Source organism: Trachurus trachurus, assembly GCF_905171665.1.
Source record: "Trachurus trachurus genome assembly, chromosome: 18".
NCBI lineage: Eukaryota > Metazoa > Chordata > Actinopteri > Carangiformes > Carangidae > Trachurus > Trachurus trachurus.
This window is the reverse complement of record NC_139909.1, coordinates 9,664,178-9,692,085: the sequence shown is the minus strand read 5'-3', so window position 1 is coordinate 9,692,085 and position 27,908 is coordinate 9,664,178. Positions and strand designations below refer to the sequence as shown.

General features: G+C 42.8%; 1 protein-coding gene across 1 annotated transcript; it reads right to left on the bottom strand.

Moving 5' to 3' along the window:
• Nucleotides 1–788: 788 nt before the first annotated feature.
• Nucleotides 789–26,967, bottom strand: ache (acetylcholinesterase (Yt blood group)). Its single transcript, XM_083993353.1, has 9 exons — nucleotides 26,730–26,967; nucleotides 11,216–11,765; nucleotides 8,956–9,179; nucleotides 7,610–7,870; nucleotides 6,227–6,449; nucleotides 4,956–5,192; nucleotides 3,809–4,001; nucleotides 3,104–3,282; nucleotides 789–1,810 (listed from the first exon to the last, which is right to left on the bottom strand). Exons 2-9 carry the CDS (start codon nucleotides 11,652–11,654, stop codon nucleotides 1,689–1,691), a joined length of 1,878 nt encoding a protein of 625 aa, XP_083849479.1. The 5' UTR covers nucleotides 11,655–11,765; nucleotides 26,730–26,967; the 3' UTR covers nucleotides 789–1,688.
• Between the last annotated feature and the right edge of the window lie 941 nt (nucleotides 26,968–27,908).

Sequence of the window (27,908 nt, the reverse complement as noted above, 5' to 3'; positions counted from 1 at the left end):
CATCTCTCTACCTTTTCACCTCCATCCATCCATCCATCCATCCATCCATCCATCCATCCATCCATCCATCCATCCATCCATCCATCCATCCATCCATCGTGTCCCGGGGGCTGAGCCAGCGCTCTGTCACATTATCCTGCCACTGAGTGAATTACTCTGTCTCCATTAGACTAACGAGAAAGCAGGAGGATGGAGGGATGGAGGGAGGGAGGGAGGGAGGGAGGAAGAGTGATGCTACCGAGAGATGGATGAGGGAGAGAGGAAGGAAGGGAGGAAGGAAAGAAGGAAGGAGAGGAGAAAAGTTAGATGAGGTGGAAGGAAGGAAGGAAGGAAGGAAGGAGGAGGGAGTGATTGGAGGATGAAAGGAAGAGAGGAGGAGGAGGAGGAGGAGGAGGATGGTGGTGGGAGATAAGATGAAGATGACAGGCGGAGGAGAGGAAGATTAAAGAGGTAGAGGAGGGGAGAGAGGGAAAGAGAGGCCAGACAACAGGGCGGTGATGGAGGGAGAGGAACAGATGGAGGAAGAGGAAGAGGAAGGAGGAAGAAGGAGAGAGAGAGAGAGGTAACACAGAAATGTTATTGAAATGCATCACAGCTGTGCAGGACACTGAGTGGCTCACACACACACACACACACACGCGCAAACACACACACACACACACACACACACACACACACACACACACACACACACACACACACACACACACACACACACACACGACTAAGATCCCGATCCTGATCCAGACTTTATGGCCCTCGTCTCTCCCCGTAGAAACTGCTGCTGCCACCACTAGGGGGAGCCAATGGCGATCAAAGCTATAACAAACAGCGCTAAAAGCTCACGATTTCTCCGTTAATCAATCAAGTTTACTGAATTAAACTGTTTAGTTGATAAGTTAATGATCGATTCAAGGGAGAAATAGATAATTCATTGATTATTTATCGATAATTATTATTATTTTTTAATTATTCTGATATATTCTGACTTTTTAACATGTTGACGTCCGAGATCTGTTTCCGTTTTTCTACTGTAACCTGGATTCAGATTACTACAGACTACAGACTAGAGAGGGAGAGAAAGAGTCTACTGTTTCCATGGAGACGGTTCACACAAACAAACAAATAAACAAATAAAACAAAACAAAAAACCTAGCATAGCTTCACCACCTGAGACATTAAGAGGTCGCGCTACGTCGGCGTCGCGTCGTCGGGGATATAGTGGTCATGAAGAAAAGAGAAGAGAAACTGAACACAGTGAACCAGCAGTGGTGCAGTGTCATGGGCCTGTCTGAGTTCAACACACACACATATACACATATACACACTCGTTTGCACACACTCATTTACACACACACACACACACACACACACTCGAGGTAATGACACATCATTTTCTAACCCTCCTCCTCCACACTTGGTGACCAGTTCCCTCCATAGCCCATAGATTTCCACTGAGACAAACTCCGAACAAACATAAATAAATAGTATAAATAATATAAATAAGATTACACACAGAGTCTGAGTCTGTGAGCCCACACACACACACACACACACACACACACATTCAAAATAATAATAATAATAATAATGATAATAAAATAAAAAAATAAAGATGGAGGTGAACGGGGCTATGGAGGGCCGTCCTCCCCCTCCTCCCTGTCGCTCTCAGCTCTCCGCCGAGGCGCTCAGAGGTCGGTGCAGCGCTCCTGTTTGCTGTAGTGGTCGAACTGGCTCTTCCAGTGCATCATGTAGGAGGACCAGCGGTGGAACTCCACCTTCCACTGGCGCTCGGCCTCGTCGATGTTGTCTGAGGAGAAGAAAAGAGGAGACAGAGCTTCAGTGTAAAGGTTTAAATATCTCTATCGATTCAATGGGTAACGATTTTGATTCGATTCGGGGACCAGTGATCGATATTGTTCACTTCCAATTAATATCAAATCACAAAAAAGCAACTAAAATATAATTTGATGTGTTTATTTCTGAGCCTAATCAGACATTTAAATGAAAATTATCTTTTCTTTCTATACAAATCAGCATCCTGTTGACTATATTGAGCTTTACAATGCTCACATGCTATTAAAATAAAACAGAAAGAACATTAAGTTCCAATTAGTTTAACCTAAACATTTCTCCTATAACAGTCCCAAAGTATATATCTTTTAGCTTTAGATTTTAGTCATTAGCTACACACATCTCTGCAAATGAAATATAAAAATGCAGTAGATCCTGGTCACTCAGATGGGCCACTGTCATTTCAAAATAAAAGCGCGTCTCACAAACAATGATATGCATCAATAGCTATATCCATTTTGGATCACTGTTATTGGCTCGTTGATCATTGAAGCGATGTATCGTTACAGCCTCAGTTAAAACATGACATGAAGCTAAGCGCATTAGCATTAGCATTTGGGCAATAGTTCAACAACAATGGTTCATCTCTGAAGGATTCATAGACTATGTCTCTGTTTGTCATAGAAAGCCACAATAGATAGTAACTGGCTGGAAAAAAACTGACTCTATTCCAAATATGGGCAAAGAGGTGGGGCACAGTTTAGTGTATAGGCTACTCAACCAAGTGGTCGCACCATCAAGTGTTCATGAGTTTAAGCCTTAAAAATATCTAAACTGATCTTGTTATCATGAAGAAGGGCATTAGCTCCAGAGGCCAAACATGTTTCTGCTGTAGAATTGGATATTTCTAGTCTCTGGGGACTGACTTCCTGTTGGAGACTCACTCTAGTGGCCAGGAGAGGAACTGCACTTTTAGGTCCGTCATGTTTCGTCCCTGAAAAGTCTGAATCTGCTGCAGCCACAAGACTCAGTTGTAAGTGAAACCTACCAGTGAGTCTTATCAAGTTGTATTCATGATTGTTATTTGTTTTATATCTTATGTTGTGACGTTATCTGACAATGCAAATTAATCATTTCCTCCGTGTTCACGTGTCTGCCCTCAGTGCTGCTCTGTGTTTTATCTTTACAGCCTGTGTCGGGTGAGCTGCCTCTTTATGACCGAAGATAAGAACCTCTACAGGAACCGGCAGCAGGTTAAAAAACGAAAGCCGCCCTGCAGCGACCTGACAACAATAAGCAGGTTGTTTACCGGTGATGTTGAGGAGGCGTGGCAGGAAGCGGTTCCAGAAAGCACACAGCTGGTTCCTGAGACCTTTGTAGACCCTTAGAGGTTCGGTGTTGAGTCCGACGTGTTTCTGCTCGTTGATGGTGAACTGAGGCCAGCGCTTCCTGGTCTCCCCCGCCCCCTCATGGTTCATATTGGGATTTCTGACAAAAGACAGATCAACCGGAAATCAGTGAAAACTAGGGCTGGGCCAAAAAAAAAAAGATTTTTATATTAATCGCGATTTTTTTCTGGCGATTTTTAAAAATAGAAGATAGAAAAAAGATTTTTTTGGGGGGGGCGACCAATCTTTATTGTATAATCATGTATTCTGTGCCATTACACTCGACAAAGTCATACCAGCCTGTTGTGTTTGTTTGTTCACAGATATCTATGTGAACAAACGAACACAACAGACAAACTGATGTGATGTGTGTATTGTTTTTTGTAAATATGAGAAAAAGTGTTTGGTTCAACCTGCTCTTGTTTAAGGAAAGAAAATCACAATAATTGAAATATAAAATCGCAATACTTGTTTAATCAGAATCGCAATTTAAATCGAATCGGGACCCAAAAATCGTTAGAGAATCGAATCGGCACAAAAGCATATCGGCCCAGCTCTAGTAAAAACCCAGTATCTCCACGGTCAGCTGCTCGTTTCGTTTCGTTTCTCAGCCAGTGACGTCTCACCCGGTTCGTGCAAAGTTGGCCCAGTATCTCATTATGCGTCGGCTCAGTTTCTCCTCATCCAGAGTGTAGTTGAGTCTCTTCTCCAGCGGGAGGCCGAAGACAAACTCGATCTCGTAGCCGTGGATCACACCCATCCACTCCGGCCAGGCCAGGTTGGAGGCTCGGTGGTCGAACAGGTACATGAAAACTGCTCCTGTGGCAGCAGAGGATGATTTTTTGGTTAATTTTTTTGTCGTCTTGCAGTGATGAAGGAACGATCTTCTGCAGATGACGATCTCATGACCACTAGAGCACTGGAATAAGAGAGTAACGACACGCATTGGTCCAATGGAAGCGCCTCCTGATGGCAGAATATGGGTATTATTGCAAAAGTGCCCAAGAACTGACAACTCTGCATTGTTGGTGAATGAGCAAGTGTGGTATTTTCAATAATTTAAGGACATTTCTAGATCACCCACATTAATAGCATCATCGTGGATCCTTTACAGATAAACATTAACACATAGGCTAGTAAAAAAACAAACAAAATTTTTTTTCTACATGAATGTTTCAATCTACATTTTATAATAAACAAATTATAAGTGTAATCTGATATGACCAAGACACCTAAAAACAAAAACACGGCCGTTTTCATCAATTTACAAGCAAGTGGGAAACACACATGTATTGGAGTGAATGGGTTTTCTGGGCGCTTTTGCAATACCCATATCCTGCCACTCGGGGCGCAAAATCCTTACCACGGGAGTCAATGGAAGTGTCGTTACTCTCTTATTCCAGTGCTCTAATGACCACCAACACAAGTTACAGGAAATATAGTCACAACAACTCCCTCTTTCCTGAGCCGGTGTGAACATTCATGGTGAAGTTGGATTTTGACCTTTGACCATCGACTTCTAATCAGTTGATCCTTGAGTCCAGGTCAACATTTATTTCCTGAGATCAATTTCACATTTCACATATTGAAAACACGATTTAAAATGACACAACTTTGAGGCCTAACGAGTTCATCAAGAGTGTTTTACAAATAGAAAGATCCAAATACTTCAACAAACATCACTGTATTAAGTAGAACTGATGTTGACAATGACAATAATCATGATCATTATATATCATGTACACACACAATTACAGTCAAATCCTACGTCACCTTGTGAGTTTGCATTGTTCACCATCCCGGCTCCGTCCATGTTGGCCTTCAGCGCGTTGTGCTGGGCGTAGGAGCGGGCGAAGTGGGCCAGAGGGCAGATGACGTTGTGGTCGCCCACGATGTCGTCCATGGCCTCTCGGTTCTTGAACCTGTTGTTCTCGTCCAACCAGTCGGTGTACTGCAGCACCACCGCCTCCAGGCCGATGTCGTTCGCATGTGGGACGCTCAGCTTGACACCTGGAGGAAGGTGAAGAGGAAAGGGTTTCACCGCTCTGGGATTTAAAGGAGACATGTTATGCTCCTTTTCCACAAACTAAAACAGTTCCCAGGTGTCTTAAAGACATGTTTGTCTTTGCCAATTGTACTGGTTCACCTGAAAATGACAGCCGACACAAAAACCTATTTTTCTCAAGATTTTGGTGCCAAAATGGCATTTTGGACTAAACTAATATTCAACTGCCAATTTCACAAGACTGGAACAAGATAGAAACAAACAGTGTTTTTGCTGGAAAGTAGAGACTCTCATCTTTCCTTTGATAGGTTGAATGTGTATGTAGTAAGAGTACATAATATATGGTGGGTCTACGAAAATCAGTCAAAAAGCTGGAAAATGCCTGGCAAGCTGGAGGAAGCTGCTGTGAGAATGGCTGGCAGTCAAAGAGTTAAATGCAAATGATCCATTGCTCCCCAGGCCCCGCCCCCTATACTGGTACCAGTATTCACAGGTAAGGGTGGTATAATGCAAATTCGAAAAACTAATGCCATCATTGGATGACAACTGAGGGAACAGCTCGTAAAAGCCACATGGATTTCAACCTCAGGAGCCTGCAAATTTAAGATTTTATTGTCAATTCTCACATTTTGGGGACCGGAAGGTAAACTAAACACCGAAATATGTTAAAGATTCTTCAAAAAGTAATATTTCCATAATATGTCCCATTCAAATACATGGCGGTAAATGGTCAAGAAGTCGAAGAGGCTCTAACCACGTCGCCTTAATGCTGTATATCTGAGATTGATTGATTGATTGAAAACTTTATTGAACAACATTAGACAAGTGTTCAAAAGGATTAAAAACACAATAAAGCCATTGTGGTCCTATTTGATGGAACAGTACACATGGATTTAAAAAGACAAACACACAATACATGGACTAAAAACATGGGAGAAAGACACTAGGGCACATAGACTACAACACTGAAGAAAAAGAACAAGGTGAAATAGATAAAACAAGGGATTAGGTCCCAAACAGAAACAACATGGATCTTCACCTTCCAGGAAGTCCTCTCTGGAGATCAGGCTCTCGTTGTCCTTGCTGAAGCCCGGAGCTCCGTACAGCAGGAAGTAGGAGCCCTCGTCCTGGTTGACCCCGAGGAGGATCTGAGTGTCTTTGAAGTTGCCCGAGTTCAGCATGGCCTCGGGAGTGTCGGGCACAACCTCCCCATCCACGACGGGGACAAAGGAGAACCGGAACAGGGCCGACCACGGCAGGACCTGCTCAGAGGAGGACGACAGATGAAGCATTGAGTTGATCTGAGGAGCTGAATATAACCAGACCATACTGCCCTGCTAAGCCAGACCGCAGTAACTACCGTAAAACTTCAAATAATGGCCGAATCCCAAATTGCCGCCGGTCCCAATTAACCGCCGGGTGTAGCAAAATAGAGTGAAGCATCTTTCCCCAGAAGGAGGTCCAGGTTGAACACTATTAATAAACACAGGTCCCAAATAAATGCAGGTCCCTAATAAACGCAGGTCCCAAATAAACGCAGGTCCCTAATAAACGCAGGTCCCAAATAAATGCAGGTCCCTAATAAACGCAGGTCCCAAATAAATGCAGGTCCCTAATAAACGCAGGTCCCTAATAAACGCCTGTTGATTTGAGCGATTTAAGCAAATAAACGCCCGGGCCTTTATTTGGTGTTTTACGGTACGTGAAAATTCCAAATTGAGTTTTTTGTGAAATTGAACCTGTCAATAAATGTTTTATCTTGTGTAAAATTTTCAGCGGTCAATTTTGCTCAGTTTTAGAGATATGAGGTAGCTATGAAAAATTGCAGTAACTTACAAAATCACTCTTGAAACTGAGCCAAACCGCTGTAACTACAGTTACTGCACTCTGCCTCTTTTTCCTTGTACTCCAGCTGCAGTTACTGCGCTCTATTACACGCTGCTAGCCAGTTACGGTAGCTAGCTAACATTAGCTTCGACAGGTTAGCACAAGCACATAACACCTTAGCTAAACACTGGACATTAAATGTTAGCTCACTAAAGTTTGTACTGTCAAATTATTCATAATTTTTGAGGTGGCCAAAGTTAGTAATTAAGTAATGAAAGCTGGAAGAAAACAACAACATTGTAGTTACTTTGCCTCAGCATTACCTGTCTATCTGTTTAAAGCAACCTGGCACCAGAGCGCAGTATCTGCTTTTTAGGGGTAAAATCTAAAATATGTGGTCATATATTTAATAGCATGAATATTAGCTACTTAAACCTGTCAAATCTGTGTATTTTCACTAATCTACCTACAACACATTTGGAAGGCAAATCAAAAAACTTTAAAGCCATTTTTCTCAGTTTCACTGTTTCACTGCGTAGTAACTGCGGTCTGGCTTAGTAGGGCACCATAGCTTTTCCACCAGAATCAGTGTTACCAGCCACTCCTGGTCAATGAGTTCCTGTGGTGTTTTGCCGCGTAGACAGTCGACCAGCTCTGTGTCGTTTCCGCCGTTGCAGCCGACCAGATTCGCCAGCTGCGTGGCCCGTCTGCGGGCCTCAGTGGCGCTGACCGAGGCCCAGGGGCCGTTGGGGACCCCGCTCTGGAGGATGGCCCTGGTGAAGGTCGGTCGGCTGTCTGGAGACAAGAGGTGGTAGCCTACTGAAGCAGCACCAGCACTTTCCCCAAAGATGGTCACCTGTTGAAGAAGCGGGCAGAAGGCAGGTGGAGAGGACGGGTAGAATTAGCTCACATTTCATTTCCTGTGTAGATACTGACAAAAAGGAGAAGAGGTGTTTGCGCTCTTGCTCACTGTCCAGAAAAATCCTCTTTTCAGGTGCGTAGGCCAACAAACATTAGAGAGCAACAGGAGGAAAAGGCTCGCAGCACACTGATCAAAAATGGCAATGTCCACCAGAGATTAACGGACAATTCCAGGCGAATTCAACTAGGGGGTGCATTTTCATATCATTTTAGGTCTAAAAGAAGGAATCTGAAGATTTTCAGTTTAATTGCTCCTGTTTTGCGGTAGTTGCATCTGTCCCCGCAGCGTCAGGTGGCTACTCAAACATGCGCCGAGAAGTTTTTTTTACTTGAAGCAAGTCAAGAGTTGATATTCCTGTGTTTATGACACAAACGGGAGCTTTTCCCAATGCACCTGAACACACCGCGCACGGCAACTGGGTCTCGTGCGAGACTCCGGGAGACTTTGAATTAGATCTAGTTACAAACATGTCGGCTTACTTGAAGTAAATAAACTTCTCGGTGCATGTTTGAGTCGCCATCTGACGCTGTCTGTGGAAAAAAATTGCGGCTTTGAGGGATGGAAACAGCCTAAACAGCGGAACTTACATCCACTCCCATTCATTGCTGCCATGGCGACGCGGGGACAGATGCAACTACCGTAAAACAGGAGCAATTAAACTGAAAATCTTCAGATTCCTTCTTTTAGACCTAAAATGATATGAAAATACACCCCAGAGTTGAATTCGCCTGGAATTGTCCTTTAACGGATGCAACAAAGATTTAATGGTCCATCAAACAACAAAAAAGTGCAACCATGGTGATAAAATAAGATAAAGAAACAAAAATAAGTAAGACAAAAACGTTTCGGCCTACACAGCCATCTTCAGTCTGTCTTCTTTTTTGTTGTTTGATGGACCATTAAATATTTGCTGCGTCCGTTAATCTCTGGTGGACATTGAACATTTTTGATCAGTGTGCGAGCCTTTTCCTCCTGTTGCTCTCTGTGTAGATACTGGAAATAAAACAGAGATAACTGACTTGTTTGGGGTTTCCACCGAAGAAATGGATGTTGTCTTGCACCCACTGCAGCGCCATCCTCTGGTCCAGCAGACCCACGTTTCCAGGGGCCTCGGGCGAACCGTGCAGAGCGAGGAAGCCGAAGGCGCCGATGCGGTAGTTCATGGAAACCACAATGACCGTCTCACTGTGAGCCAGGTAACGGCCGTCGTACACATCCAGAGAAGAGGAGCCACTGTAGAAACCTGCAGGAGTTCAATATCATCATCAGAAAGGTTACTATGGCCACCGGTGTAAACCAGCATGTCGTCTGCATATAATCGGACCTTGGGCCACTCTGCTTTGTATAAAGATAAACCTGATGAGTTAAAGCAGAAGTAAGCGATCCGGTCGTTTTGGCTAACTTCCTGTCAGCAGATGGAGTTAGCAGTCCCCGCCCTCGTCCCTACGTCACCACATTCACGCGCATCCCTTGGCTGCACACACAGAGAGGACCGCCCCTTTATGCCATTCTCTCTCCTCGTTGGATAAAGGTTGTAGGATACAAGGAAAGTTTTCTCCTCGGCTCAGAGCAGAGCAGAGTGACTGACAGACCCGTGTTTCAGACCAAACACTCTACGTAAGTGATTGCTGTCGGAAGATATAACTATTTAAGACTTATATTAAAGGGACAACGAGGAGTTTCTCGACAATAAAAAAGTCTCATATTAATGTGGATGAATCTCCGCTACCCACACTTGTTAATGGGCCCATTTTCGATAAATATATCGTTTTGTCTCTATCGTTATTTTGTTATTATTAGTGGTGGCGGAAATGCTGGGCGAGCCGACCAGCATTTCCTTACTTTCGGTTTTGCGGCGAGTCATGAGAATAACGCCGCCAAATCGCCGTTTATGGTCGGAACTACGACGGTATGTGATCGTCTTCGAACCTCTGACTTTAATTCTTGATGAATGAAAACATGAGTCTGTCTTGCGCCGGTCAAAGAATTTCATGGTGCGCGCGGAGGCTCATAAATGTAGTGTGAACTCCTCGTTGTCCCTTTAACACAAACATTCCGCTTACTTCTGCTTTAAAAGGCATCATAAAGTCAATCTTCCCCTATTTCAGTCAGTGTTTTAATTTAGAATAAATGGTGACGTTCATTCCCGTCACTACCAGCTGAATAGTCTTGACCTAATTTACAGCGTGTGTGTGTTATTTTTAATTTCTCCTAAAAGAGCCTGACTGACTGGAAGAGTCTAAAAAAGAATCAGACCCTTTCTGGGCTGGTGTTTTTGATATAATGTCAGGAGGTTATGAGGTTTGTGATAAAGCCAGAACCCTTACTTATTATTCTCGGGGTGTCTGAAACCTTTAAAAAATTAAGCAAATCACAACAATGCTTTATTTCATATGGTCTTATAATAGCGAAAAAAAAAATTCTTTTATTACGGAAGAGTGAAAAAACACTGACATCTAAGATGTGGTTAGAGGAATTAACTAATACACTCCACCTGGAAAGAATAAGATATGTCCTGAAAGACAGACTCCAACATTTTGACGCAACTTGGCAACCTCTTATACAGTACCTTGCTAATACGAACCCATCTTAAAGCAGAAGTAAGTGATATTTTTGTGTTAATATAAGTCTTAAATAGTTCTATCTTCCGACAGCAATCACTTATATAGAGTGTTTGGTCTGAAACACGGGTCTGTCAGTCACTCTGCTCTGCTCTGAGCCGAGGAGAAAACTTTTCTCGTATCCTACAGTTTTTATCCAATGAGGAGAGAGAACGGCATGCAGGGCTGTGTGTGCAGCCAAGGGATGCGCCTGAATGTGGTGACGTAGGGACGAGGACTGTTATGGTGCGTTCAAGGAAACTCGTAACTCGTGTATTTCCGACCGTGAAGTGGTACCAGTTCGATCTGGTACGAGTTCACCGGTCGGAAGTTACGAGTGGCCGTTATAGTGACTTTCACCGGTAAAACAGGTCGGAAAAACACGAGTGGGTTGCCTGGAACGCTACAAAGTCGTAAGTTGTGACTTGAAGCTGTAATTTACGGTTTCAAAAGCCTGCCTGGAACGCAGCATTAGCCAAAACGACCGGATCACTTACTTCTGCTTTAATATTCGGTCTTCTATGCTAGCAGGGTTTTTTTTTTTTTTTTTTTTTTGTCAACCTGTCATGTTCTGTTTCTGTTGTCTCTGTTTGTTTACGTGTTCTGTAATTATTATGTTTGTATGTTTGTATTATAAATGCCCAATAAAAATACATGGGAAAAGAATCAGACCCAGTACCTCCGCCGTAGATCCAGACCATGACGGTGAGGTTGTGCGGTTTGGGCGAGGAGGGCACCCAGACGTTGAGGTACAGACAGTCCTCGCTCATCTCCCTGTTGGGGTTCCACATCTCGCTGCCCTGGAAGCCGGGGAACGACGTGTCCACGAACTGGTAGCAGGCGTTGGGGTAGGCGTTGGCCTCGTGCACCCCCGTCCACGGGCGCTTGGGCTCGGGGGGACGGAATCGCCTCTTGCCCACGGGAGGCTCGCCGAAGGGGATGCCCAGGAAGGCCGAGACGTAGCTTCGATCCGGCACCGACATCCAGGTACCGCGAACCCGACCGGTGCGGGTCTGTACCGTGAGATCTGCGTCGCTCTGGGCCGAGCAGGCGGGGATGAGCAGGGACAGGACGAAGATCGGGGAGAGGAGGAGGAGGAGGAGAGCGGAGGTCTGCATGATGGAGGCGAAGAGGAAGAGCGAGTGTGTGGCTGAAGCAGCGGCTGCGATTCCCTCTCTCCGGTCAGGGAGGGGAAGGGAAGGTCTGGTCTGGTCTGCTTCCCCTCAGATCTAGAGAGAGGGAGAGAGTGATGTGATTACAGAGGGTGATGGAGAACAGACTGGAGGGGGAGGGGCAAATCAGATGAGGAGCAAGGAGGAGAGGACACAGGAAGTGGAAGTCTGAAGAAGTGTCATCAAGGTACAGAGTCGAAATTTGTTCCGGCGAAGACAACCAGCTTCACACCACATCTGTTAACTTAAAGGTCCCATATTATGAAAAACTGTTTTTTTCTGGTCTCTATATACATAAACTGGTCCTCCCTGAGCCTACCAACTCCTAGAATGAGGAAAGCAAACGGGTTCTGCATCGACTCTGCAGCCCACCGAAACGTAAAACGTGTGCTCATACAGGCTGTTCAGACTCAGCTCCTGTGGTGATGTCACAACGGGAGTGAGGCCGGCCCCTCTGCGCGATAAAACGCCTACCACGTCTATTTCTATGGCTGCAGTGCACAGCAAGAAACTCCTGAGATAAATTGATGAAATACCGACCGATTTCAAGTGATAAAGTGGTAATAATCTTTGCTGTGTACAGTAACCATGTTACTTAAAGGTGCAGGCACTGAAACAGCTTGTTCTCAGTAGAGCTCATCTGAGCGACTTTTAGACACCCGACATTCAGGACCACGTATCAGTTTGGGGCAATACATTTCGAATACAGTTTAGTTGGATGTCTGACAGCTGAGTGAAATTGAGTAAAAAGAGTATAATATGGGATCTTTAAAGGATCATCAGTGGTAACACGTCATCCTCCGGAGGTCATGAACATCTGCTACGAACTCTCTGATCTCTGGATATCATCGAGTCTACGACCACGCTGTATAAAACTCTGCTATAAAGACATATATGAAAACAAAGTCCAAGAATTATACTGATGCCAGCTGCAAACTAAAATGTAACTGAAAGTACAAAAGGTAAATATTATCACATGAACATGAAAAACGATCTAGTCACCGGTTAACCTTTACAGCCTCCCACTCTGACTAACGTTACGATTAATTTATTGATTTTAACTCAAATTTCCTTGTAATAATTAAACAGACTGTGATAAAATATCGAGTCACTCTTCACATGATTGAATCAGTTATACTTTTACAGTGTGATTGAAGAGCACGCTGCATGTCTAGATTCAAACAGACACAGTTAGTTAGTGCTGGAGAGGACGGTGCATCATCACAGAGCAGCGATGAAGAGGGTAGCGTAGGTGGGCCGTCCCAGAAAAGAGTCATCAAATATTCAACAGCACAAGAGACGACGACAGCACTGGGACAGGGACTGAACACATGCATGAACTTGTCAGGACCTCAGCAGCATCAGCATCATACTGGTTTCAGCACAATGAACAATGGTGGAGGGACAGAGGAGGCTGCTCTCTCTGAACTGCTCCACAGACAGACTCAGGAAGTCCTTCCTGCCAAGAGCCATTGGGCTCCATAACACAGCATTGGGGAACGAGGGGAATGATGTCCCACATATTATGTATGCACTTGCACTTTCCACTGCAATCCTGCATTTTTATTATTATGGGCTATTTATCGTTTTTATAATCTATTGTTTTTATTTATTCTATTCTCAATACTTTTTACTATTTTATGTCTTGCTGTTGAATGATTGTTTGTTTATTGTGCAGCTGAGAAACTGAATTTCCTTCGGGATAAATAAAGTATCTATCTATCTATCTATCTATCTATCTATCTATCTATCTATCTATCTATCTATCTATCTATCTATCTATCTATCTATCTATCTATCTATCTATCTATCTACAGGGTTTCCCGCAGCGCTTTCCTGTTAAGGCGGCCGCCTTAACAACAAAGAGCTGCCGCCTAAACTAACGTCTTAAAAAAATAAAAATGTAGCAATATTCGCTACATTTACATACATACATTCGCAAATCTGGACAAAAATCGCTTGTTTGTGTCTCATTGATCAAACCTGATCAGTTGATTCCCAGTGAAACTGTTAAACTCTTCTCGGCTTACAAACTTTCATTTTAAGAGCATCAAATGATAAAATAATCTAATCAATCTATCTATCAATCATAATAATTTGATAAAGTCCTCTGACAGATCACATGACAGCCAATCAGCTGATCAGAGACCTAGGGTTGTCACGATACCAGAATTTCAGTAGTCGATACCAATACCTGTGAATTTCCACGATTCTCGATACTAATTCGATATCACGATTTAAAAAACAAAACAAAAAAAAACAGATCCCATGTAGGCTACTTTTAAATTCACTACTTATTTTACTGTTTCAAACTGTGAAGTATTTAACATAACTGTGCTTCAACATCTTTTTGCACAGAATTTAATAGGGCTGCCCCCAAATAGTCGACCAAGCAAAAAACATTTGGAGCCGCGTCTTGTCAAAATTAAGTCCAAATCATGACTGAACTGTAGCTATATGAAAGGCTATAGGACTTTTAATTTGAAGGACGGTGACGATACGATATATTGCAATATATTGGATTTCCCCCCCCCCAAAAAATCTACTTTCAGATAAAATACCATAGTATAAAGAACACACAGTGTTGTATAGCCTACACAAACAGATTCTTTTTGTGCGTTCAGACTCAGTTACACCTGTATTTCACAGTTCCTACAACATCCTACATCATAGCATGAGATTTTGTACAAACTAAACAAATTTCCATCAACTGGAGGCTCAAATACAACACAAAACCACTGTTGCCATGTTAATTATTGACAAAATATCAACACAGGGTTTATAAGAATCAATCACATCATAACATATTGCGATATTTTAGTGTCTCAATATATTTCTTGCGCCCTTACACCCCGATCTAATCAATCAAACCTGCCGCAGTCTCTGAAGTCTCTTGGCTTCGGTCTCCAGCTCTATATCATCATGTGTTTAAAGCTGCTGTCCACTGAGCAACAAAGACCGAGACAGGTGATGGTCAGCAGGGCTATAAAAAGGAATCAGAGTAAAACCCTGGTAAATACCACACTGCTTCACATGACACACACAGCCGACACACACACACACACACACACACACACACACACAGAGACAGGCAGATCCGCGGAGTAAACCACAATGAGGAAGGTTGTGAACACGAGAGCGATTAGAGTGAGACAGACTACAAATTATGAGAACGAACAAACAATCCTTTAAACGGTGTTTGACATGACAGTAAATAAAACAGCTCGCTGGCTTGTTCCACAGAAACATCCTTCACATCCAGCTGTAGATTATTTAGTCTGGTAGTTGTTTTTATTATATAACATTGTAGTTGCAGAGCAGTAATCAACTCAGCTGCAGGTTGTAAGTTGTGTCTCTCACTTTGGAGGCGTAAATTCATCTGTATCGCTACGACTCAGTGTTTCCATCCTGCAGGATAAAGACTGAAACACATGAATTAAACCAAACACATGTGTGCGTCACTGCAGCAGAGGATGGGATAATCTGTTGTGCGTTTGCGATGACATCACTGTGACATCATGGGAGGTGGTAGGTGGTGGTAGCTGCAGTTAATTGTGTCTGATCCCATTAAAGGGATAGTTCACCTAAAATTCAAATTTCACTCATTATCTACTCACCCTCATGTCGACTAAGGGCTGGGAGAAGTTTCAGAGTCCTCCGTTCCTTCTCTGAGTTACAGGGGGCTCCGTGCAGCAGTATTTGTCCATATAATGGTTGTGAATGGTGCTCACTTTTCTTTGTCCAAAAAGACACACCAAAAAACATCCAAATACCTCCATAGTGCAAATCACGCAAGATTTGCATTGACACAGGAAGAGCAGTGAACCGAAACACTGGGAGCTTCCGCTACAAACAAGCTTAAAACATAGACTTATTTAATTTTTTTCGGAACAGTTTCTCATGTCGGGGCTTCAATACAAGAGGGACATTACAGACGAGCAGTATGGAGGTATTTGGATGTTTTTTTGGTGTGTCTTTTTGGATGAAGAAAAGTGAGCACCATTCACAACCATTATATGGACAAATACTGCTGCGCGGACCCCCCGTTACTCAGAGAAGGCACGGAGGACTCTGGAACTTCTCCCAGCCCTTAGTCGACATGAGGGTGAGTAGATAATGAGAATTTGAAATTTCAATTTCGAGTGAACTATCCCTTTAAAAGGTAAAATCAACACTGACGATCTACGAAAAGAAGCAAACAAACTGCAAGTTGTGTTTTCTTTAAATGTCACGTCTGATCTGAAGCCGCTGGAGTCCATTGGTCCATTGATGATATTGATAACATCGATAACATCTTCATCCTCCTCTTTGTCTGCGTGAGTGTTGTCTGCATGAGGGACAGAGGAAGGTGACATCACCAAAATAGATCCTCTATGTACGACTGAGCTGGACCTGTTCAGAAATAGTATCCACACACACACACTCAGACACACACACACACACACTCTCACACAGCTGCCGCCTATCCCTTACAGTACCTCCAAGCTAATCCTGTGGCTATGACAACCATACATTACAAAACATAAACAGCGACCTCTGACCTGACAGGTGGGAGACAACTGTGTCCCACACATTGTCGTGCGTTTATAAAAAAACTCACAATCACATACATGACGAGACTGAACGTCAAACACGTGAAACATACGAACACGATCCATGTTGGTGTTGAACCTTGGTGTATGATATATATGTGTGTGTTTTTAATGTTGTAGTCTTTACATTGTACATACGTGTTGTATAGATTGTTTGTAATATAGTGTATTTTCTATGTGTTGTGAGTCTTCTATATGTTGTTTGGATATTCCTAATTGTCTATGTCCGTTGAAGGCTATATGGTATGGTATTGGTATCTCTGAATGTATTCAAGTCCATGATAAATTCCATTACATCCAGGCTCTGGAGTGCAAATGTTTTATTTGAGTGCAAATGTTTGACTAATCTTGTAAATTATTTAAACTAATTTTGAAAGTTCAATTGTTATTGTATTCTATGTGTTTGTTTCTTCTTTGTCTATGATTATTGTGACTAAGTGTTGAAACTTTATGTGCTGCTTTATTCTTGGCCAGGTCTCTCTTGCAAAATAGATCTTGGATCTCAATGGGACAAACCTGGTTAAATAAAGGTTAATAATAATAATAATAATAATATGCTGTATATCTTATTGTATATACTGCACGATGTAAACGTTGTATATGTTGTTTAGGTGCTCATATATTTGCAGTGAAGCAGCCGTTGCACAGTTTTAACTTCTGTAAATGTGATATATGACCTGTATTTGTTTTTAATTGGTAACTGTGAGGAGTCTGTTTGATTTCAACACCTTCACAAAGCCGAGGACCCGTCTCCAGTTTATTTGCCAACTGTGGTAGAAACATGTAGATGATAGACTGTAAACAACACTGAGGTCCTGATGCTTCCTCATCTGGACCCGTGGACTTAGAGCCCATAACAGATCCAGTATCAGACACAGATAAAATCATGAAATTTCCATATTTTTCCCTACAGATGTGTGTGGAGCGACGATGAGAAGACTGGAGCCTTCCTGTCTGTGGATGAGCCGTAAAACATGAGCGACGTTCACTGTCGCCAGTGTGAACACATTTGTTCAGTTCAGCGTTCGCAGAAAATATGAGCAACACGGGATGAAGGTTTGTCATGTCTGATAACCAGTGGTGGACAGTAACGGAGTAAATTTACTTGAGTACTGTCCTTAAGTACATATTCAGAGGGTTTGTACTTTACTTGAGTATTAGATTTCTTTGGTACTTATTACTCTTACTTGAATACATTTCCAAGACAAATATTTTTACTTAATTTCTAGGAAGGCTGAAAAGTACTCGTTACTTTCAGGTCTGCTCTTTTTTTTCTAAAATCCTATTGGACACAAGCTGTGTTTGTCAAAGAAGGAAACCCTGACCCCTAAAAGCAGCACATCAGTGCAGCTGGTTTCAAAGAGTTCATTCTCAGAAACAAGAGTTAAAAGAGTTAAAAGGTCCTTAAATTCATTTAGAAAAAATTATAGTAATTCATTGATGTGAAAAATAAGAAATGTATTCTTACTCTTACTTAAAGTAAATTTAAAAGCAAGTACTTTTTTACTCTTACTCGAGTAACATGTCGACTGAGCTACTTCTACTTGTAACGGAGTAAATTTTGACCAGTAGTATTTGTACTCTTACTCAGGTAATGGGGTCGAATACTCTGTCCATCTCTGATCGTAACACACATGACATGATGTGATGTCAGCAGACTGTGGAGACGACTTGAAACTCAGAATAACTCGGTATAAACGACCGACCGCCACTCTGCTCCTCCTCCTCCTCCTCCTGATTGATTTTCATCACCAACAACACCAAGGCCATAAACTGTGGCTAACAGCTCAGACAGACTGTGTTGTCACTTTAGTGTTTCCACAGAGAATTGATGTCTCCACACCGTCAGCTGCTGATTACCACAGAAAGAAAAAGGGGGCCCCCAGGGGCCACGGAGCAGAGGACGAGGTCTCTGAGGAGATCAGATGGATGAGTCAGTTCAGTCTTTCATCAGTCTGAGCTGATTTGACTGTTTTTTTTTTTTTGCATTATTGTAAATTAAACATTTACAAAACCTCAAATCATAGTTTGGTTTCACTTTCCGTTCATTTATTTGTTATTTTTAAAGCCCCTGTAGGCTACAGAGCCTTTAACTGGATACGCAAAAGTCTCTGGTTTCTGATGATGTGTCTGTTACCTACAACAGCAAATGAGCCCATCAGTGTGAAGATAGGCTATTTCTACGTAGTCTAATTCTATAGCTACCTCTGGAAGGCATGGTCGGGTCGGACCACTGACGAAACGATATGAATAGATACATTACGCTGCTAAAAAGAAAAAGAAAAAAAAAAAGCAAGTCCCGTCTTCTTTCCGACGTTTCCAAAATAAATCTACACGCACCGGCCAGACAAACGTCTTCATGACAGTGGGAAATGCAGTCTTCATTCCGCCGCTTTCGTCCACAGGGGGCGCCAAAATCAACACTAAATGAAAAGTCTGTACAGGGGCTTTAATTTCTAGAAAGTAAAATAAATACGACCATAAACCTGCCGCTGATGAAAAAGTCATAATCGTGGGTCATATGAGACGATTAAAACGACCTTTGTGGTTGTTTAGGTTGGACGACTCGTTGCACTGGGACCAGTGGACAGTACAGTACTGGTTCCAGATGTGCACAGATGTGTCGCTTTGTTATAGTGCTCAGCTCACAGTGACGACGACGAATGAACACAACCGACTCCCCCCAAAAAACACAGTTTTATGAGTTTGCAGAAATGCAGCGACTTAAAGGGATAGTTCACCCAAAATTCAAATTTCACTCATTATCTACTCACCCTCATGTCGACTAAGGGCTGGGAGAAGTTTCAGAGTCCTCTGTGCCTTCTCGGAGTTACAGGGGGTCTCCGCGCAGCAGTATTTGTCCATATAATGGTTGTGAATGGTGCTCACTGTTCTTTGTCCATAAAGACACACCAAAAAACATCCAAATACCTCCATACTGCTCGACTGTAATGTCCCTCTTATATTGAAGCCCCGACATGAGAAATTGTTGTTTGCGTGATTTGCACTGACACAGGCAGAGCAGTGAACTGAGACACTGGGAGCTTCCGCTACAAACAAGCTTAAAATATAGACTTATTTAATTTTTTTCGGAACAATTTCTCATGTCGGGGCTTCAATACAAGAGGGACATTACAGACAAACACTATGGAGGTATTTGGATGTTTTTTGGTGTGTCTTTTTGGACGAAGAAAAGTGAGCTCCATTCACAACCATTATATGGACAAATACTGCTGCGCGAAGGCACGGAGGACTCAGAAAATTCTCCCAGCCCTTAGTCGACATGAGGGTGAGTAGATAATGAGTGAAATTTGAATTTTGGGTGAACTATCCCTTTAACAAACAGACTGAGATCTCAGACTTTATCATCAAGACTCACATCTGTAAGTTTTACTGCTATAAAAAGCGCTGCACTGCATTGTGGGATTGTCAGTCTATGTTTCTCAGATCGGTAAATATTGAACTCTACATGGTGAATACATCGATTTTTGACTCTCTACCGTCTGGAGGAGAACGTGTTGAACTTGTTATTTTGGCTGCATAAACATCAGTCGGCGTACCTGCTGCGAGAGAGAGAGACGATCCCCGAGGACAGAGGAGGGAAAGAGGATTAGATTAACAGAGAAGGTGGGAAGAGGAGGGCAGAGCAAGACACTGAGTGGAGGAGATGTGACTGGGTGGGAGAAAGTGTGTCACTTCTCAAATTAGACTGAGGAATTTGTGTATGAAGTTCACAGGAGGATTGGTTTCACTGGGGAGGGGGGGTTGGGGGGCGGGGGCAAGTCATGTGTCGCTCAGGATAAAACACTCGACAGAGGAGCCAGAGCCTGTAGAGTATGGACTGTAATATGTGTTAATAAGTGAAGTGTGTGGAATAAACATGTTTAGAAATGAATATGGAATCAATTTAAAGCCTTAAAAACTAGCCATCAGGACTTCCTGTAACTTTGTGATGTCACAATGAAGCAAAGTCTCCGCCCTCAGCCAAGCCCCGCCCACCTAGAGAGGAGGCTCTGAGCCGCTCTTCTGATTGGCTGACTGTTTTCCTGAGTGATCCAATAGAAATATAGAGCAGATTTCTAAATAAAACACTCAGAGAAACCAAAAACCTGCAAAGTATTGGACGGTGGGTCCAGGTGGTGAGGGGGCGGGGCTTTGTTGTGACATCACAAAGTGACAGGAAGTCCTGACGGCTGTTTTTTTAAGGCTCAGTTTCTGAATACAGGCTGTGTGCATTTCTCTGTGGGCTGAGGCTTTGATACTTTCACAGTATTAATATAGAACCTAGAGCTGCTTTATAATCACACTACACATGGACATCTACCTTTATACTGTATGGAGCTTTAACACAAACATCTACCTTTATACTGTATGGAGCTTTAACACAAACATCTACCTTTATACTGTATGGAGCTTTAATATAAACATCTACCTTTATACTGTATGGAGCTTTAATACAAACATCTACCTTTATACTGTATGGAGCTTTAACACAAACATCTACCTTTATGCTGTATGGAGCTTTAATACAAACATCTACCTTTATACTGTATGGAGCTTTAATACAAACATCTACCTTTATACTGAAGGAGCTTTAATACAAACATCTACCTTTCCGTATCGAGCTTTAATACAAACATCCACCTTTATTTTGAAGCAGCTTTAATACAAACATCTACCTTTATACTGTATGGAGCTTTAATACAAACATCCACCTTTATTTTGAAGCAGCTTTAATACAAACATCTACCTTTATACTGTATGGAGCTTTAATACAAACATCTACCTTTATTTTGAAGGAGCTTTAACACAAACATCTACCTTTATTTTGAAGGAGCTTTAACACAAACGTCTACCTTTATACTATGCTATTTTTACAATTGTCAGTGATAAATACAAACAGACTCCTGTTACCTAGTAAATGTGCAACAACCTGCACTCAGCTTTACACATACAGTCCCCGGGAGCAGTGAAGCATCTCTGCTCGGTGACAGACAGACTGGCAGCGGGGGAATCACTGGAATTTTCCATTTTGCAGTTTGGCCATCTAATGTTTCACACAACACCACGATTAGAGGACATAAACACACACACACACACACACACACAGACACACACACAGTCAGTGCAGTAGAGTAAAACACCATGAGGACGGTAGTGAGCAGGGCTTAGAGCGAGACACATGGAGCAAACAAAACAAAACAAAACAAAGCTTTAAACAGCGTCTGAAACCGCACTCGTTATTGTAACGTCCTTGGTTTTTTCACAGCTACTATACTACTACTTCAATAAAGGGAGGTCAAACATTCGTCCTACGCTGTAATCACAGAGGGAAATCCTAATGTAGATACATGCAGTACTTCTATAACCGAGACAGTAAAGACAATCAATCACTATCTGGTTAATCTTCGGTCAGGAGTAGGACACAGAGAGGATGTACGAGGCGGTTAGAGGAGGAAAGATCCCGACCACAGAGCCGTCCGTGGCTGCAGCAGGAAGCTCTCACCGTTACCGTCAACACTATCAAGGTGAAGGTGGTTTGTTGTTTTAATGAATAAGGGATGGATCGACCCAGGTCACGTTACTGCAGCACAGACACCGATCTGTCTGTCTGGACCATGGTGGGGCGACGACGTCCGCACAAACACAGGGAGTTGTTTACATCCCTACTCTCAGTTTCATAATATGCCATAACATGAATTATGCATTTTCTACTATTACCTTTTTTTTAAGTAGCTTTTAGCCTTTCCTAATGTGATTTCTTGCAGTTATGCTAAACGTTTTTTCTGGTTCTGTTGATCAACAGAGTTATTTGAGATAGGAAAATAATATGCGATATTAAGTGATGATAAGACAGACTGTGAATTGTGCATATATAATTTGTCAGATGCATCGTGATGATAAACTAGTGTATCCCTGGCCCATATTCACGTGTGCACATATTACAGTTTGAGGAAACATTTTAAATATCTTTTCTTTCTGTATCAGTATCACTAAAGGAGGCAAACAAAACCTGCCGCCTATAACCAAAGCTATCTCGAGCTAACTGTTAAGCTAAAGAGAGCAGCATAACCTGATAACATGTGAACAGCAGCAACAGGAAATTAAACATAATCTTACTAGTAATAGTCCTGTTGCATTAAGTGTTGAATATTTGTCATCAAAGCCTGAAAAATTAATAAAGTTTTAAAGCTACAGTTCCTCTAATGACCGCTATAGTGAGTCTCTAAAAGTCTCCATCGACTCCCATGTTAAAATGTCAATTTTTACAGTAGAAATAAACATGTTTAGAGAAACAGCTTCGGTCTCTACAGATAATTTCATCATTCATATAGTTTTCACACGCTTTAACAATGACTAAAAATATCATTTTATGGTTGCAGTTATCAATAATTACTGGAAAATTATCGTATTAACTAGTGACAGTCTTATAAATATACAACTCAAGCATTATAAAGTATTTTCAGGGTCTACGTTTCTTGAGATAAAACATGTTTTTTATAAATGAAATTGATCTAAATTTATTTACTTTTTATTTAGCTGCAGATTCCCTATTTTCATATTTCAGTACAAGAGGAAATCAGAGACATTTATAGGAGCCTGATCTTCAGTGCGGGAATGATCCATATTTGGTGCTCTAGTGAGTATTTGGGGCAGCACAATGGTGTGTCTGTGTGTGTGTGTGTGTGCGCGGGCGTCCATGTGTGTGTCTGTGTGTGTGTGTGTGTGTGTGTATGAGTCAGATAAACTACAGTGCAGTCTCCATGCTTGTAGGATATTCAGTGTTAACTGTGAAAACTACAGATGTAAACCTCCTCCTTCCTTGAATATCAATTAATTATTATAATAGATAGATTAAGAGTCTGAACGATGTTCCAGACCAATAATTAATCAATTGATTGCTGGATTATAAAATGCGGGAAGATGCAAGGGGGTGTGGTGTGGTAGTATTTGCTGCTTGCCTCTGACCGTCCACTTCATTAGAGGAAATAGGTCGGAGGCTGATGTTGATGGAGACCACAGCGTTAGTCTGGTGGCCGCTGTAGCTGTGGAGCCGTGGTGCCTTCACTGACCGAACATGATGCACAAGCCCCTCCCCTCCCCTCCTCTCCTCTCCCCTCCCTGATTGTCAGTAAATGTGGAAAGACGGATGTGTTTGTTCCCATCATGGAGACATTCATGCGCGTTTGTGTTTTCTGTGGAGTATTTTTGATGAACAGTATAATATAACTTCTTCTTTTCTTTTTAAACCTGAACACTCCCACATGAAACTGCACTCACCCCACCCACAGCTGCACAGGTCACAACAAGTCAAGCTGCACATCACACACACACACACACACACTGCCTCTGCACTGCTACAGTCAGCTGTGGAAACTAAAACATGTTTATTATTCTGAGGTTTAACGTGGTTTTACAAGAACGCATGGATGTTATAGTTTTATAGTTACATCCATTAAAACTGTGCAATTGGGCCATGGAATAGATCATATCTGATACATAATCAATAAGTATGGGTGTGTTTGATGGTCAAGCGGTTTGAGAACATCCCATGTTCGACTCCCGACTGAGACTAGACCAGCTTTACAACATGTTATTCACCCCAGTCTTTCTCCCTGTTTTCCTGTCGAAAAATTATTTTATCAAAATAAAAGCAGAACAAAAAGCCCCACAAAATATCTCAAATCAATAAATAGATACATAATCCATGAGTAAACAGATGCATTATGGAGATAAGAGGGTAAAAACCCTCAGAAGACCAGGTTTAGGTTCAAGTGAATCAAGTCCAACCATAAAACGAGGACTCGTCTGAAAATGGTTCTGTCCTACTGGACTTGAATGCATCATTCAGACCAGGTGATGACATCACACGCTGTTCAGGTGCTCAGGTGTCAGGTGAGTCCAAACCAGACCTGATATACTGTATGTAACGTTATAGCTCCAGTAGCTCCTAGCGATGTGATGCAATGTAGCCTTGTAACGCTACATCAAATAAAGAGTAGAAGAAGAAAAAGAAGATGGATCCAGTGAAACACGAAAAAAAGCCCCCCAGAATATCTCAAATCAATAAATAGATAAATAAATAATCAATGAGTAAAGAGAAGCATTATGGAGATACGAGAGTGAAAACCCTCAGAAGACCAGGTTTAGGTTCAAGTCAATCAAGTACAACCATACGACCACGACTCGTCTGAAAATGGTTTGGTCCTACTGGACTTGAACGCATCATTCAGACCAGGTGATGACATCACACACTGTTCAGGTGTCAGGTGTCAGGTGAGTCCAAACCAGACTTAATATGTAACGTTACAGCTCCAGTAGCTCCTGGAGATGTGATGCAGGCAATGTAGCCTTGTAACGCTACGTCAAATAAAGAGTAGAAGAAGAACCACCCCAAAAAGCTCCCCAAAATATCTCAAATCATTAAAATAGATAAATAATCAATGAGTAAACAGATGCATTATGTTTAGGTGTTAAAGCATGTAACGTTACAGCTCCAGTGGCTCCTGGAGATGTGACGCAATATAGCCTCGTAACGCTACGTCAAATAAAGAGTAGAAGAAGAAGTAGAAGAAGATGGATCCAGTGAACAGCCTCAAAAAAATATCTCAAATCAAGAAATAGATAAATAATGAATGACTAAACAGATGCATTATGTTCAGGTGCTCAGGTGTCAGGTGAGTCAAAACCAGACCTAAAGCATGAAACGTGTGTGATGCAGGAAATGTAGCCTTGTAACGCTACGTCAAATAAAGAGTAGAAGAAGAAAACGGATCCAGTGTACAATAACCACATCAAACATGTGGAGTGACACAACACCAGCTCCTACACGACTTGTAGAAAAAGTCAGATCATCAGCGTTTGCTTCTATGGGTGAACATCAGTGTGTAAGCTACTTGACAAATAACAAATGACTTCCTGTCATAACATCAGGTGTCGAGACGTCTGGTTCCTCTCAGTCGATACAAGACTCGCTGCAGCTTTTTCTTTCTTTTCTTTTTTGAATTAAAAATTTAAAGCGTTTCAGTTTTTTGTCTCTGAAACTTTATAATAAATTTAACTATACATTAGCGAACTGCTGCTTCTGCTGTTAAGAGATTCACATCCTGGGTGAACCTGCAGCAGTGATTACACTCTGGCAGCTCTTCCTCGCTCTGACAATGAGGAATGTGCACTCGCTGCTGCCAAAGTGCATTTACTGTTATTACTTACAGAGAGGTATTAAATCCAGAGCTGCAGCCACAGCAAGAGAGAGAGAGGAAGAGGGAGGAAGAGGGAGGGAGGGAAGGAGAGATGGAGAGGAGGAGGAGGAGGAGAAGAGGAGCTGGATGTTTTAAAACCACAGTAACGTATCGTCAGCTAACTTGGCCTCAGCTCGTCGTCGTCGTCGTCCATCCTCTGACTTCAGTCAACATGCAGCAGCAGCATCCCTGAGAGCGCACACACTGTTACGCAACACACACACACACACACACACAGCAGCAGCAGCAGTCGGAGATCTGAGCTGCTGGGAGATGAAACACACACACACACACACACACACACACACACAAACAACACATAGTGACACTATCTGGATCAAACGGCATAATTATAGTTAATTATAGTGTCTTTAAGCCAGACGCTGGTGATGCTGAGTCAGACTCTGGGAAGAGGAGGAGAGGCCTCGGTGTTACACACACACACACACACACACATGCACACACATCTGTGGAGAGAGTGTGTGTGTCTGTGTGTGTTTGTGAAGTGAATGTGTGTAAAGGAGGAGGATGACAACAACACAGCAGCCACATGACGCCGCCATCCATCCATCCACAGACACACCTGACTGTGCTTTGTTATTTGCCTCCTCCAGTGCAATTACAGCAGAAACTAAATGACCCCCCCCCCCCCCCCCCCACCTGAGCTGAAACCCCCCCTCGTGCTCCTGACCAATCACAGCTGAGCTCCAGAGACACCGGGTTAACTTAAAAAAAAAAAAAAAAAAAAAAAAAATGACAGGTCATTTTCTCAGGTGGCTGACCTGACTCCGGCTCTCTGGGAGGAGGAGGAGGAGGAGGAGGAGGAGGAGGAGAGGTGATGATAGCCCGTAACCATGACTACCGAGGATGTAAAATAAGATTAAAGGGCATCCCATCCATCCGTCCATCCGTCACACACATGTAGCTACAGACATCATGTAAGTGTCGGTTACTGGAGGGGAAGCTGCTGCTGCTGCTGCATGCATGAGCCTCGTGGGGTCTGAGGCTGCAACAGATCTACTCCTCCAGGAGCACCACCTCCTCCTGCTCCTCCTGGTTGAACCGAGCGGCTCCTGGCTGCAGGCTGCGTCCTACCTGCCCACCCCCGGCCGGCCGACGGCTCGCTGCCTTACCACCGCCCCCTCCCACTCCCTCCCTCCCTCTCCCTCTCCCTCTCCGGTCCTTACCTCGCTCTGCTGGGCGGCGAACAGCGACACCGGGACCGGCGGCGCTCCGTGTGCAACCGACAGCGTTCAAAAAGAAGAAGAAGAAGAGGAGGAGAAAGAGGAGGAGGTGCAGGAGGAGGAGGAGGTGCCGGCTGTCCGAGACCTAATGTCGGTGCTGCTGCTGCGTCCTCCCAGCGGCGCGTCCGCTCCACATTCACGCAGCCGTGAGGACCGTAAGGCAGTAGTGACGGTAGGAGGGGAGAGACTGCTGCTGCTGCTGATAAGTGCTGCTGCTTGTAAACATAGTCCGGAGCGCCGCTCTCGCGAGAAGCGGTGAACTCGCGCGAGCGTGATTTTTTTCTCCTGTCAGAGAGAGAGAGAGAGAGAGAGAGAGAGAGAGAGAGAGAGAGAGAGAGAGAGAGAGAGAGAGAGAGAGAGAGAGAGACAGAGAGAGAGACTTCACGGTGCCAAATTTCACCAACGCTGCTTCAAGAGGAAAAAACAGAAACCGCTGCTGCACTGTCACTGGATTAAATGACTGACACTGACTACACACACACACACACACACACACACACACACACACACACACACACACACACACACACACACACACACACACACACACACACATGTAGTACATATAAACAAAATATATACATAATATAATACCAACTTAATAGAGATTGGAACAGTTTCATATGTCGACACCATGCAAATATGTCGGCTATATATTATATAATAACAAATATGTCTGGACTAGGCCTATATAATCATTTATACACATAACATATTGGTTTTTATACAGTTATGCCATATAGGAAATCTCCTAAGTGTATTTTATACATACATATGTGCTTATATTGTAGGACATATCCATACCTAAGTCCACTGATTAATATTAGGCTACAGTATGTAAATATGAAAGACAGACATGTTTAGAATTTATACGGCAAATATATGTAAGAAGATGTCTAGATGTTGTTTCGATAAATTTGCATGTATAGATTAAACGTAAGTAAGAATTCATATCTATGTGATGATGATATATCGTCTCATACTTGACTATATGACAACATCTTCCTTGATACAGGTCCATGTTTGATGTGTCAGTAGAAACAAGTGCAGGACGGTGAAACAGTGGTCAGGTGAGGATGTGACTCCGCCCCCTGTGATAACCTTGATGACATCACAGTGACA